This window comes from Ammodytes marinus, assembly GCF_949987685.1.
Source record: "Ammodytes marinus genome assembly, chromosome: 19".
Classification (NCBI taxonomy): Eukaryota; Metazoa; Chordata; class Actinopteri; order Uranoscopiformes; family Ammodytidae; genus Ammodytes; species Ammodytes marinus.
The window spans coordinates 24,691,899-24,704,398 of record NC_137223.1 but is presented as its reverse complement, the minus strand read 5'-3'; the positions used below and the strand labels follow the sequence as shown (position 1 = coordinate 24,704,398).

General features: G+C 43.5%; 1 protein-coding gene across 1 annotated transcript in view; it reads left to right on the top strand.

The window, feature by feature from the left end:
- hivep2a (HIVEP zinc finger 2a) overlaps positions 1–12,500 on the top strand; it is a gene marked incomplete at its 5' end in the record, with an annotated part of 26,714 nt that overhangs the window by 1,147 nt on the left and 13,067 nt on the right. Inside the window, 6 exons of the mRNA XM_080048424.1 lie at positions 620–2,532; positions 3,328–3,585; positions 4,271–4,439; positions 4,949–5,024; positions 6,233–7,994; positions 9,463–9,620. Coding sequence (XP_079904550.1) covers positions 620–2,532; positions 3,328–3,585; positions 4,271–4,439; positions 4,949–5,024; positions 6,233–7,994; positions 9,463–9,620 — 4,336 coding nt within the window. The remainder of the gene's footprint in view (positions 1–619; positions 2,533–3,327; positions 3,586–4,270; positions 4,440–4,948; positions 5,025–6,232; positions 7,995–9,462; positions 9,621–12,500) is intronic.

Genomic DNA, 12,500 nt, shown 5'->3' with positions numbered 1-12,500 from the left:
TATAACTGATTTAGGCCCCAACTTTTAAGCCCAATTTCAGAGAAACACAAAGAGTTTGGGGGGTAGTGACAAATTGGGCGTTCTCGCGAGTCTACCCAAACTATCTCAGTGAAATCCATCGTTGTTGAGGCTTTTGATGCATAAACTAATGCTTAATAGAAACTTTGGTCAAAACCCTAAGCATTAAAAATTATTGAATTATTGCAATGTATTGAATATTTATTTGATATTGTAAATTTTTGTCAAAAAAGTACCATTGTACAATGTTACTGCCACTCATTCACTGCCAACAAGTTGAATCTACTATATGAATGAATGAATGAAAACCTTTATTTAAACAAACTCGAAAGGCATTGAGGTTCCCCTCATTTACAACGCCGACGAGCGCACAACAAACACAACAACAACAATAACAACAGAGTGACAGAATAAAACAGAGAAACACAAAATCCTAGCAAGATAAAAAAGATCAAAAGAAATAAAGAATTACAATAAAAGAGCTTAAAAAAATAATTCAGTTAAAACAAATGCAGTGGAATATGAATTTACTCGTAATTAATTTCACGTTCTACTTGACTAATACTGTATCATGATCCCCCCTCTCTCTGTCACTGTATAGGTGGTGTGGAACCAGCATATGCAGACTCGGCTGAAGAGCTGCCCATGGGATCTATCAAAGTGCCTATCCTTATCGTTCCCAAGCCTGGGGGGGTCCCGTCCACAGGAATGGAGTGCCCCCCCTTTCAGGACTTTAAGGGGTCCCACCACATGTTGGGGTCGCAGGCTGGAGGAAGAGCGCATTCACTGGATGATTCCCCGTCCATTAAGCAACGTGTGCTCCTGCGGCTGAATGAGAGGAAGGGCCAGGAGGCTGAATCGGCCATGACTCAATCCCTGAACCTCCTCAGCCCGCACAGCAAAGGCAGCACAGACTCCGGGTACTTCTCCCGCTCCGAGAGCGCGGAGCAGCAGGTCAGCCCGCCGAACATCAACGCCAAGACGTACGAGGAGATTATGTTCGGTCGGACTTGGTACTCCCGTCCCAACTCCAAATCCAGACAGTCTATCGCGGTGGGGATGGCCGGGGCGGATCCCAGCAGCCTGGCTAGCTTAAAGCAGCCAGGCGCGGTTCTGGACATGGGGAAGATAGCTGAGGATCAAGTGTGTTTCAGAGGGGATGTGGGTATTTCCGGAGACCCCAAACAATACCCAACCGGACCCTGTCAGAGCAGTACGGGCCTTCTGGAGCCCCCGTCCGAGTCCGGGACCCTTATCAGGAGTAACTCCATGCCAACCTCCTCCCCTCCTAACCTCAGCGTACCACCGGGGATTCGTGGCAGCCATTCCTTCGATGAGGTGATGACGTCGGACGATGTGTTTTACCCGCCTCGCAGACTCCGGAGGCAGGCTGCGTTTGAACATTCGGCTAACGAGGCCTATGTGGGAGAGGCGGAGGGCTACGGACACATGACAAAGAATTTACCCTCAAATCAATCGGGTATGAAGATCGGTGAGCGTAGCCCGGGAGTCCCAGAGACCCACATCGCTTACAGCACATACGGTACTAAAGTTAGCATGTCGGAAATAGCCACGAGGAAAAGGCGGAAAGAGAAGAGTGTGGGGGATGAGGAGGACAGCCCGGGGCATTGTGATAGTAGCTGTAGCGGGTCAGTGGAGATGCTAGGCGACTATGACTTTAAGCAAGGCAGTTTTGATGGGTCCAGAGGCACCCTATCAGGGAAGGGTTCTCTCCAAAGCGCCCACAGTCAGTCGGACAGTTTCGACACCTGTGCCAGCATGTGCTCCGAGGACATTGCACTGTTTAACGAGTGTGAGGGCAGGAAGTCGGCTGGGAATGTCATATCAGTCATTCAGCACACGAACTCCCTCAGCCGGCCGAACTCCTTCGAGAAGTCAGAATCATTCGAGCAGATCGGATACCACCCGTCGGAAAAGGCTCTTTCCAGCCAGTACTCCGAGCAGTCCGACGGGGATATCTACGAAGACGCACTGAGTCCCGAATCGGCCCTGCTACGTACGGAGAGCATGGAACAGCAGCTGCAAAGCGACAGTGACCTGGCTTCGCTCTCATCTTCGTCCGCGGCGCCCTCCCCCGGCCAACCTTACAACATCCCACACAAACTAGTGCGACAACCCAACATCCAAGTACCAGAGATCAGGGTCACGGAGGAACCGGACAAGCCCGACAAGGACGCAGAAACTCGGACACAGGAACCGGAGAAGCAGCCACAGCAGCAGCAGCAGCAGCAGCAGCAGCAGCATGTGGAAGAGTTTCAACTACCCCAAAGGAGTGACACGCTCTCCCAGATGCCGTCGGAAAAGCTCCCGCCCAAGAAGAAGAGGTTGCGCCTGGCGGATATGGAACACTCCTCCGGGGAATCGAGCTTTGAGTCGACCTGCACGAGTCTCTCTCGGAGTCCCAGCCAGGAGAGCAACCTGTCCCACTCCTCCTCTTTCTCCATGTCCTTCGACAGAGAAGAAGCGCTCAAGTGTGTCTCGCCAACCAAACAGGTAACGCATTATATTTAGTTTAAAGAACCGACGAGGAACTGTTTTTTTTTTGGGGGGAGGGGGGAGTTTAAGACTATTTTCTGGCATTTTTACATGCTTTTTGACAGTATGGAGAGACAGAGATGAAATGGGGTAGAGAGGGGGGATGACATGCAGAGAGCGACCTCTTTGCGAATTTTCCTGTGGTCTATTTCACCCGCTTCCTAAACAAAGGAATGTCCTGCTTTCAAGCGCTAGCAAAGATATTTAGGACAGCAGGCACTTGTCTTAAAAACACTACCGCTTTTGTCCAAAGGGTGTGCTATAATCAATACAAACTGAAAGTTCCCCATACACTTTACCTGCTATTCCATCAGTTTTTATACAGTTTTCATGCACTTCTTTCATTGGTTTCAGAATGGTTATGGTATTATCATTACTGTTATACACTGGCTGCTACTGGCTATGTTGTGACGCAGGACCTTTTAAAATCAATGTCTAATGTTTTTAATAAGTCCAAATAAAGAAGGAACAAATATGTTAAAACTTTTCTCTTTGCGGGGTACTCGGGTTGCGTAGTGGATAAAGCGCGTACCATATCAGCTCCGGCCTTCGTTGCAGTGGTCGCGGGTTCAAATCCGACCCGTGGACCTTTACTGCAGGTCATCCCCTCTCTCTCTCTGTCTCTCTGTCTCTCTGTCTCTCTCTCTCTCTCTCTCCCCATTTCAACTCTGTACTGTCTAATAAAGCTTGAAAAGGCCCAAAAAATATATCTTTAAAGAAACTAAAACTTGTCTCTTTGTGATTCTGACCCAGGATGACTCTTTGGCGTCCGGTGGTGGAGCGAAGCAGTCGGAGTTCTTGACGGTTCCCGGCAGCGGTCACTCCAACCACCAGCAGAGGGAGATGAGGAGGTCTTCATCTGAGCAGGCCCCGTGCACGCTGCCCACAGAGCTGCCCGAGATGAGAAGCAAATCCTTCGACTACGGCAGCTTGCCCTCTTCCAGACAGGGAGAGATTTACTCCAGCGCCTCTGCCATGAAGGAACGCCGGCGCGGATATCTGGTCCGACAGGTAACCTTAAAGACCTACTTCCCCGGTGGAAATATGAAGGTGTATTGAACTCTGAGATCCTATGTAGTATAAAATTGCAACTTTTTTAGAAATCGGTTCATCCTAGCCTGAGAAAAGGCAGAAAGAGTGTTTTATGGTCTCACTGTCTAACCCCACAGTTAGGATTAACAGGACAGCTGAGCCATGGGAACACTGGGAGAAGAAAAACCTCATTCATTATATTAAAATAGCGATTTTATAATGATAGAACGCCGGTTTCATATGGGTGAAGTGTCCTTTAAGATGCTCCCTGCAATTGTTATATGTTTTACAAAATTAGACTTGGAGTTTTTATTAGTCATTTAGACAAGCCTTAAGGTTGTTGATTGTTATTGTTTAATATGGGTGCTATGTACCCTGTCCTAGGTGATATATGCCTCATACTATATTTGATTTGATTTGATTTTTTAGCAAAAACAATAACAAGGATACAGTTCAGAGACATTAGGCAAATAAAGACATGCAAAGGAAACTAATAGAGCCCTCAAGGGACTTAGCATGTTGGGTTCCCTACAATTATTCAACAATACATAACATGTTGTAATGGAAAAAAATAAAATTTGTAAAAATAAAATGCCAAAAAATTATATATACTTTCCTATCGACTGATCACCTATTCTTCCCTCCTTACTCATACATCTGACAGGCCTCACTGAGTGTGTATCCCGAGGCAGTTGCCCAGGAACCAGGTGTCTCTGAGCTGTCAATCAAACAGGAGAGTGTGGAACATGGATCCTGGCCGGGTCCATCCGGTTCCCCCCACAGCAGCAGCGATGTGTCCGGCAGAACCAAGAGAGTCGGCAGCAGCATCGGTGGTAAGTCTTACATTACAGCAATAAAAACCTTCCCATTGATAAATATACTTGTTTTGGCTGTAGGAAGAAATCTTTTTTTTTTTTTTTTTTTTTTTTTTCAATTCATTTTAGACATATCAAAACAAAATGAAAAGCATGAAAATACAATCAATAAAAATTATGTTTAAATTATTTCACAAATAAGAAAAATTCAAACAAATTACATTTATTGATATGATATGTCTGAAAAGGAGTAGGAAGAAGTATAAACTTATTTAATCGTACCCCTTTTCCACAGCTCAAAAAATAATATTTATTATATGTTATAGTTGCTATTCAAATTGCAGTATCAAGAAGACATGTTTCAGAGTCACTCAGTAAACGTTGGTCCAAATCAGTTTTTGAACCATATTTTACCCAATGATTTATGCATACTGTATTTAGTACCAAGAGAAGCATATGAGATTTATTTTGTATGGAAATAATTGAATTAAATAACACAATATATATTATGTTGTATCTATGCACAGGTCACCAGCACCACCAGCATATCCTGCAGCAGAGCATCAGTGAAGACAGCCTGCCCGATGAACCTCTGTATGGCAGGTAATGTCTCGTCTGCATCTAGTTCTATTTTATTTTGCTTTCTAAATGTACTTTATATTTACAGCCCTTTAAAAAAATTAAGAGACCAGTCTGGATTTTTCTTAAATCTTCATCTCTACATTACTTATAGAAAATGCTCTGAATGACAATATTTTTTTTGTGAATTTGGTAGAAATGTTGTCAGTAGTTTATATTATAAAATCAAAATGTTCATTCTACTCAAACATATGCCTATAAAGAGTAAAACGAGAGACACTGAACATTTGGAGTGGTCTCTTAATTTTTTTCCGAAGTTGTATATAGTTCATCTTATCTCTACAATTGTATCTGCACTGTGTCCTTGATCTACTGTTGTGTTTATTTGTGTCTCAGGTGTTGCTCTTTTCACTTGTGTTTTTCTTCTACATTGCATTGTTGAGAGAAGCCTGGGACTTAAGAATTGTATTGCCAATGATTAGGGCTGGCCCGAATTATTCGAATATTCGAATACTCGTTCGGAAAATTAGTATTCGGAGCTTAAATTAGTATTCGGAGCTTCGTTTTTTTTTTTTTTTTTTTTTTTAATAATTTTTTTTTTTTTTTTTTTTCAATATTTTTTTTTTTTTTTCAATTTTTTTTTTTGCAAGAAGCTAGTACTGCAATATAATGTCATCAAATAATTTTATATTTGGATATAAAAGTTAGTAATGTAGTAGTAGTAGTAGTAGTAGTAGTAGTATTGCTCATTTAGGAGGATATTACATCACTAAGTGTCATAGCGCATCCATTACTTCACCTCCGAGCGCGTACATCTTCAACAAAATATGCAGATACTGTCAAAATCGGTTCCAGGGAGTATATAGGGATTATTAACGTTTTTAAAAAAAAAAAATAAAAAAAAATTTTTTTAATATTTTTTTTTTTTTTTTTTAATGTTGTTTTTGATAGTGTGTTTTTCTGGAACGAATATTCGAATATTCGCTCGGAAAAACCAACGAATATTCGAAGCCTGAAAAATGGTATTCGGGCCAGCCCTACCAATGATATAACCACTTCACCACGAGCGCCCACTAACGAAACAAATAATATTTTAAAAAGAAAAAATACTGCATGTCATCCCCCCTCTCTCTGTGTCTCCCCATTTCAACTATGTACTAATATCTAATAAAGCTTGAACATGCCAAAAAATTATCTAATAAAATGAGTATTCGCCCTTTCCTCTATTGCAGGTCCCAGCAGCACCGTTTGCAGGCGCAGGGTTCGTCATCCGATGGAGAACATCCGTGTCACGACATCACGAACAAGGAAGCAATGCAGCAGTACCAGGGTGGAGGGGGCTCCGCTTACCTTTCCTACCCCCAACAACAGGGTCTGTTCTGGGGTCAAGAGTCCGGTCACTCCCCCAGGCAACAACTGGCCCTCCAAGCCCAACAGCAACTCCAGAAACTCCATATCCGATCACCTGGACACCCACTCCACCACAAACAAGCACCAGTCCACTCCCAAATGCAGCAAATCCACGATCAACATCAAGCGCCGCTGGACGGAAAATCGGACATTTCGAGTTCTCATATGTATCCTGGGTCCTCGTTCACATCATCGTCGCGATCTTCTCCACTGTCGAAACACTCCTTACAAAGCTCCACCCCTCCGCCTCCACCCCCCATGCTTCTGCAGCAGATCCAACCCGTTTTCGCGACTCAAAACCTGGGTTCGCATTCCACTCTGCCTGGTATGCTGGTTCCCGTGCGCATACAAACCAACATGCCATCGGTTGGTAGCGCCATGTACACCAGTGTTAGCCAGCTGACAGCTACCCACGGCGGGGACACACAATCAGTCTACTCGGTCCGGCAAACTGGTGCCGACCACAACAACAGCAATATGTCTGGGAATATAACCAAGCCATCTTTAGGAATCGGAGGAGGGATAAGTGGGAACGGTTTCAACCTATCGCACTTCTTGGGACAGACCTGGAAAGCTTCGGAGTCGCTTCCCAAGGAGCAGCAACGTTTGAACACGGGCATCCCGCTGTCGCTAACGTCCGGCACCGTATCCACGACGGATGCCTCTGGATCGGGCGTGGGAGGCAGCAAACGCATGCTCTCGCCCACAAGTTCCCTGGAGCTGTTCATCGAAACCAAGCAGCAGAAGAGAGTGAAAGAGGAGCGGATGTACGGGCAGATAGTCAAGGAGATGAGCGCGGTGGAGTTGAGCGGAACTGAAAACAATAGCAAGCTGGACAACAAGGCGGGGCAAGGCAGAGGTCAGCGGGTCCGTCTAAAGAGTGACCAAGGCAGCTCTATGGATGAGTCTGAAAGAATGGCTTCGTCTCCGCCACTTAGCGATAGCCCTCTCGCTACGAAAATCGCCATTCCCGTTCGTTCAAACGCCCCACATCTACCCGATATACCCCGGGCAGAAAGCTTCACACCCCCTCTTCAAATCGTAACGGACCGATCCCCTATTTCGGGAGGTCGGGACTCACCGGAGGAGCTTGACGTAGATGATTCAAATTCAAGCCCTCGATCGATGTCACCCTCGAATGACGCAGAAGACGCCATTGACGATACAAAGCAAGCCACACCCAGTAAAATCAGCATGCTAGTTCAGTTAGCTGCTAACCAAAGCCCTGGGTTAAGCGGTGCAGCGGCCGGACAGACTTTGTTGCTAACGGATGTAGCCGCGGACATCCAGCAGTTTTTCCAATTCCCAAGCCTGCGAACCATGAGTAAAGTCAGCTGGTGTTTCTTGAACTACACCAAACCAAACTGCGTGCCGCAAGCTAACGTTCGTAGCTCTGTGTACGCTACGTGGTGCGTGAGCTCGCACAACCCGAACCCGTTGAATCTGAACACCAAGGCGGCGCTGGCTCTGCTGAGGTCCAAACAGAGACGGAATACGGACTCGATGTTCACGACGGCAACCATGGGTCCACCGAGCACCGGGAAACTGGTGTCATCCGTGGCCTGGAAGCTCAGGTTTGATCAGGTATGGAGTGATGCAAAAGTTTTTTTTCTTTTTTTTTTTTTTAACCTTTATTTATACAGGTAAATCCCATTGAGACTGAAGACTCTTTTTGCATGGGAGACCTGTTTTCCTTTCCCACGTTACCATTCACACACACATTCATACACCGATAGCAGCAGGCTAACTATCGACATTCACACGAGGCAAGGTGGGTGAAGTGTCTTGCCCAAGGACACGACAGCCATGACTCAGGTGGCAGGGCGGGGATCGTGTAAGACATTTAAACAGTAACAGTGAAAGTTGAGTGAGCCAGTTGATAACATACATTAAAACAATAATTTTTCGTATTACAATTTTTTCTGAAACATTTGCATTTCTACAAGCCAGAGTTAAAATCCTCACTTAATATTTTAGAACAATTAAATGTAAGGCGAGACACTGCAGGGGAAAAGGTTAAAATTAAAAAATGAAACGCAATTTTAAAACAATGTCCTTAAAGCTGGGGTATATGATTTCTGCTTGGTCAAAGTTAACATGAGCCGTACACTTTGACCAATCAGAGCGAGGCTCTGATTCTCTGTTCTTATTGGCTGTTGGGACTGTCCATTCACTTTGACACGACTTTGTTGGTGTGTAGAGCGTGTCAGGGAGGGACCATAGGGGAGGGACCAAAGAGAACAAGTGGAGCGGTTGAGGTATTTGGATTCGAATCTCTATCCCAACTGCCATTTTCTCCCCAAATCCTCCACCCCAGCTTTAAGTAATTACAGAGAAACAAAAGCACAGGAATCATGAAAAGTAAATGATTATTTAAATGTATTTATAATGTGTATTTTTCTGTGTGTGAAAATTAAACAATTATTTAAAGGAATACTTCACTCATACGGAACCGGCGTTCTATCATTATAAAATCACTATTATAATATAATGAATGAGGTTTTTCTTCCCTCAGTCTTCCCTTGGCCCAGCTGTCCTGTTAATCCTAACCCTTACTGTGATGTAACAAGAAGGAAACTGTAGGGTTAGACAGTGAGACCATAAAACACTCTTTCTGCCTTTTCTCAGGCTAAGATGATCCGATTAAATTTTTTTTTGCACATTTATACTACATAGGATCTCCGAGTTCAATCCACCTTCATATTCCAACTGGTGAAGTAGGTCTTTAAGTAAGAGGGATAATGTAGAGCGAACGGGTCACTCAACTCATTTCCCTAGCAACGCCTGAGACATTGTCTAATAACTGGAATAGTCATTGCAAAAGCCACAAGGTTCTTATTTAATGAAAACGTAGTTCAGTACCGGCAGTCAAAGAATGAATGCCGCGATTGACCAATCAGAACAGAGTATCCATCGGTGCCATGTGATAAATATATTCATAATGTATATTTTTCTGTGTGTGTGTGCGTGTGTGTGTGTGTGTGTGTGTGTGTGTGTGTGTGTGTGTGTGTGTGTGTGTGTGTGTGTGTGTGTGTGTGTGTGTGTTGTGCAGCTGAAGCCTGAGCTGATGCCGGTGGAGATGGGTCACTTTGGGCGGCAGATGAAGGGTGTGAGCCAGTGGGACCGATCGAAGGAGGAACAGGTGGAGAAGGAAGTGTCCGTCAAGCAGCCGGCCGCCGAACCGTCCCGCATCAAGATCTTTGAAGGAGGGTACGTCTAGCTAACACACACACACACACACAGTCAACGCACGCACGCAAGCACGCACACACACACACACACACAGTCAACACACATGCAGTTAATGCACGCACACACACACACACACACACACACACACACACACACACACACACACACACACACACACACACACACACGTCTAGCTAACACACACACACACACACACACACACACACACACAGTCAACGCACATGCAGTCAACACACGCACACACACACACAGTCAACCCACGCATGCACACACACACCAGCACACACACACACTCACTCACTCGCACACACGGACAGACAGACAGACAGACAGACAGACAGACAGACAGACAGACAGACAGACAGACAGACAGACAGGCAGACAGACAGACAGACAGACAGACAGACAGACAGACAGACAGACAGGTAGATAGTTCTCAATATTCAGCAAAAACTGATGGCGACAGGCGACCGTAGCATGAACTTTAAGAACATCTGTTTTATTATGATTAATGGTCAAAAGAATCGTTTGAGGTCTTGAAAATCTAGAATACTTATCCTTTTACGAGCTATTATTATTTGGGCTTAATGTGAGAGTCTTGCCAGAAGCCTGAGACTGCTAAACCAATCACTAACGACTTTAGCTGCATTGCTGTAATTGGACGTCAACCTTCATAATTCTTTATTTTTCATACTTTATTTTAGGAGGAAAAAATAACTTATCATCTTACTGTTACTGTTCACATTAAAGCTGGGGGTATGTGATTTCTGATTGGTCAAAGTTAACATGAGCTGTACACTTTGACCAATCAGAGCAATCAGGCTCCGATTCTCTGTTCTTATTGGCTGTCGGGACTGTCCATTCACTTTGGCACCGACTTTGTTGGTGTAGAGCGTGTCAGGGAGGGACCATAGGGGAGGGACCAAAGAGAACAAGTGGAGCGGTTGAGGTATTTGGATTCGAATCTCTATCCCAACTGCTATTTTCTCCCCAATTCCTCCACTTATTTTTTTGTATGCAAAAAATGTCAAGGAAATAAAAAAAATAAAAATAAAAAAAGAATTAAAAGTTATATAATTACATACACAATTATATTTATGGAAGAAAATAAAAAAATAAAAAAATAAAATAAAACTTTCATAATTCTTGCGCCTCTCTTTTTGCAGCCTGATTTGAAGAGGGATCTGTCCTTCATTAGTTGTGGTTTTAAAAGCACTTTCACTGTTTTTTGAACGTCTTTAAAGGCCTACTTCACCGGTTGGAATATGAAGGTGTATTGAATTCTGAGATCCTATGTAGTATAAATGTGCGAAAAAAATTAAAATCGGTTATATATTACTGTGATGTCTTTTACTGTGACATCACAGTAATATTTACAAAGTACATTTTTTTTAACCCTATATTTCTCTTTCTGTGATGCCACGAGAAAGAGAAATATAGGGTTAAAAAAAACACTCTTTCTGCCTTTTCTCAGGCTAGGATGAACCGATTTAATTTTTTTTCGCACATTTATAACCAGTGTTGGGAACGTTACTTTAAAAAAGTAATTAGTTATAGTTACTCACTACTTGTTCCAAAAAGTAACTGAGTTAGTAACTGAATTACTTTATAATAGAAGTAACTAGTTACCAGGGAAAGTAACTATTTGCTTTAGCCTACTGTAAAAAAAAAAGTTGCTATAGGCCTATGTCAACAAATCTGGATTTTTCTGAGCAGTTTTCACAAGTCAGTTGAAATGAGTAGAACAGACAGGTAGGCCTACTTGTAAGCTACATCACCTTCAATATGTATTGCACATCAACATACAGAAAGATGTTTATCACAACAAAAGTAGTAGAGGAAACTGCTGAATGTAGGCTACCGTGCTGATCTGCTATATCACTGGATTCACTTCAGGGGTGTCGGCTAAAACACCACTTAAGGCCAAAAACGTCAGACTATGAAGCATGAGACGATGAGAGGAGGAGTACTGATTTATCCTATGTTTATTTCCTTCTTTAACATGCACAGAAGCATACAGATCCCAGGAAAAGACAAATAGCAATATTCGGCTCGTGATGACACGCTAAACAGCTGTTGCAACTGGCGAATCGCGGCCGTTTAATAACGTGCATAAATTATAATTTGTAGAGATCGGAAATTCCATGCACTTACTCACAAGGGCGATGCAAACAAACTCAGGGAGAGCACGTTTCAACCGTGGATTGATAGGTGGTTACTGCGGGAACGTGCACTCTCGCACAACAGTGAGAGAGAGAGAAAAATAAAATTCACTAAACAGGCGCTCCGGCTGACTGACGTGACGGCGCAGTTATAATGTCATCCACACTGAATAAAACACAACTTAAAACACACCGGTCTCCTCACTAGCAATTTTTGTAGAATGAAGCCAGGGGTGCGTTCGGATTACACAGTTTATTCAATCAATTCATAGAAACGCACCGCATTTAACGTTCAGTAACGATAACGGCGTTGTAACGACGGAAAAAGTAATGAGTTAGATTACCCCGTTACTGAAAAAAGAACGGCGTTACCTAACGCCGTTATTTTAAACGGCGTTATTCCCAACACTGTTTATAACTACATAGGATCTCAGAATTCAATACACCTTCATATTCAAACCGGTGAAGTAGGTCTTTAACTGTGGTGTTTTATTAATTTGTAAGACTATGTATATTTTATGAGTTTTCTTGAATAGTTATTTTACTTCTCATGTATTCACACACACACACACACACACACACACACACACACACACACACACACACACACACACACACAAAGCTGGAGCTGAAAAACTACTGTCGTTTTTAGACATTCCCAGAGTATCATAATGTTTTATGGTTTTACAGGAGAGCCAGTGAGACCAAGGTTACT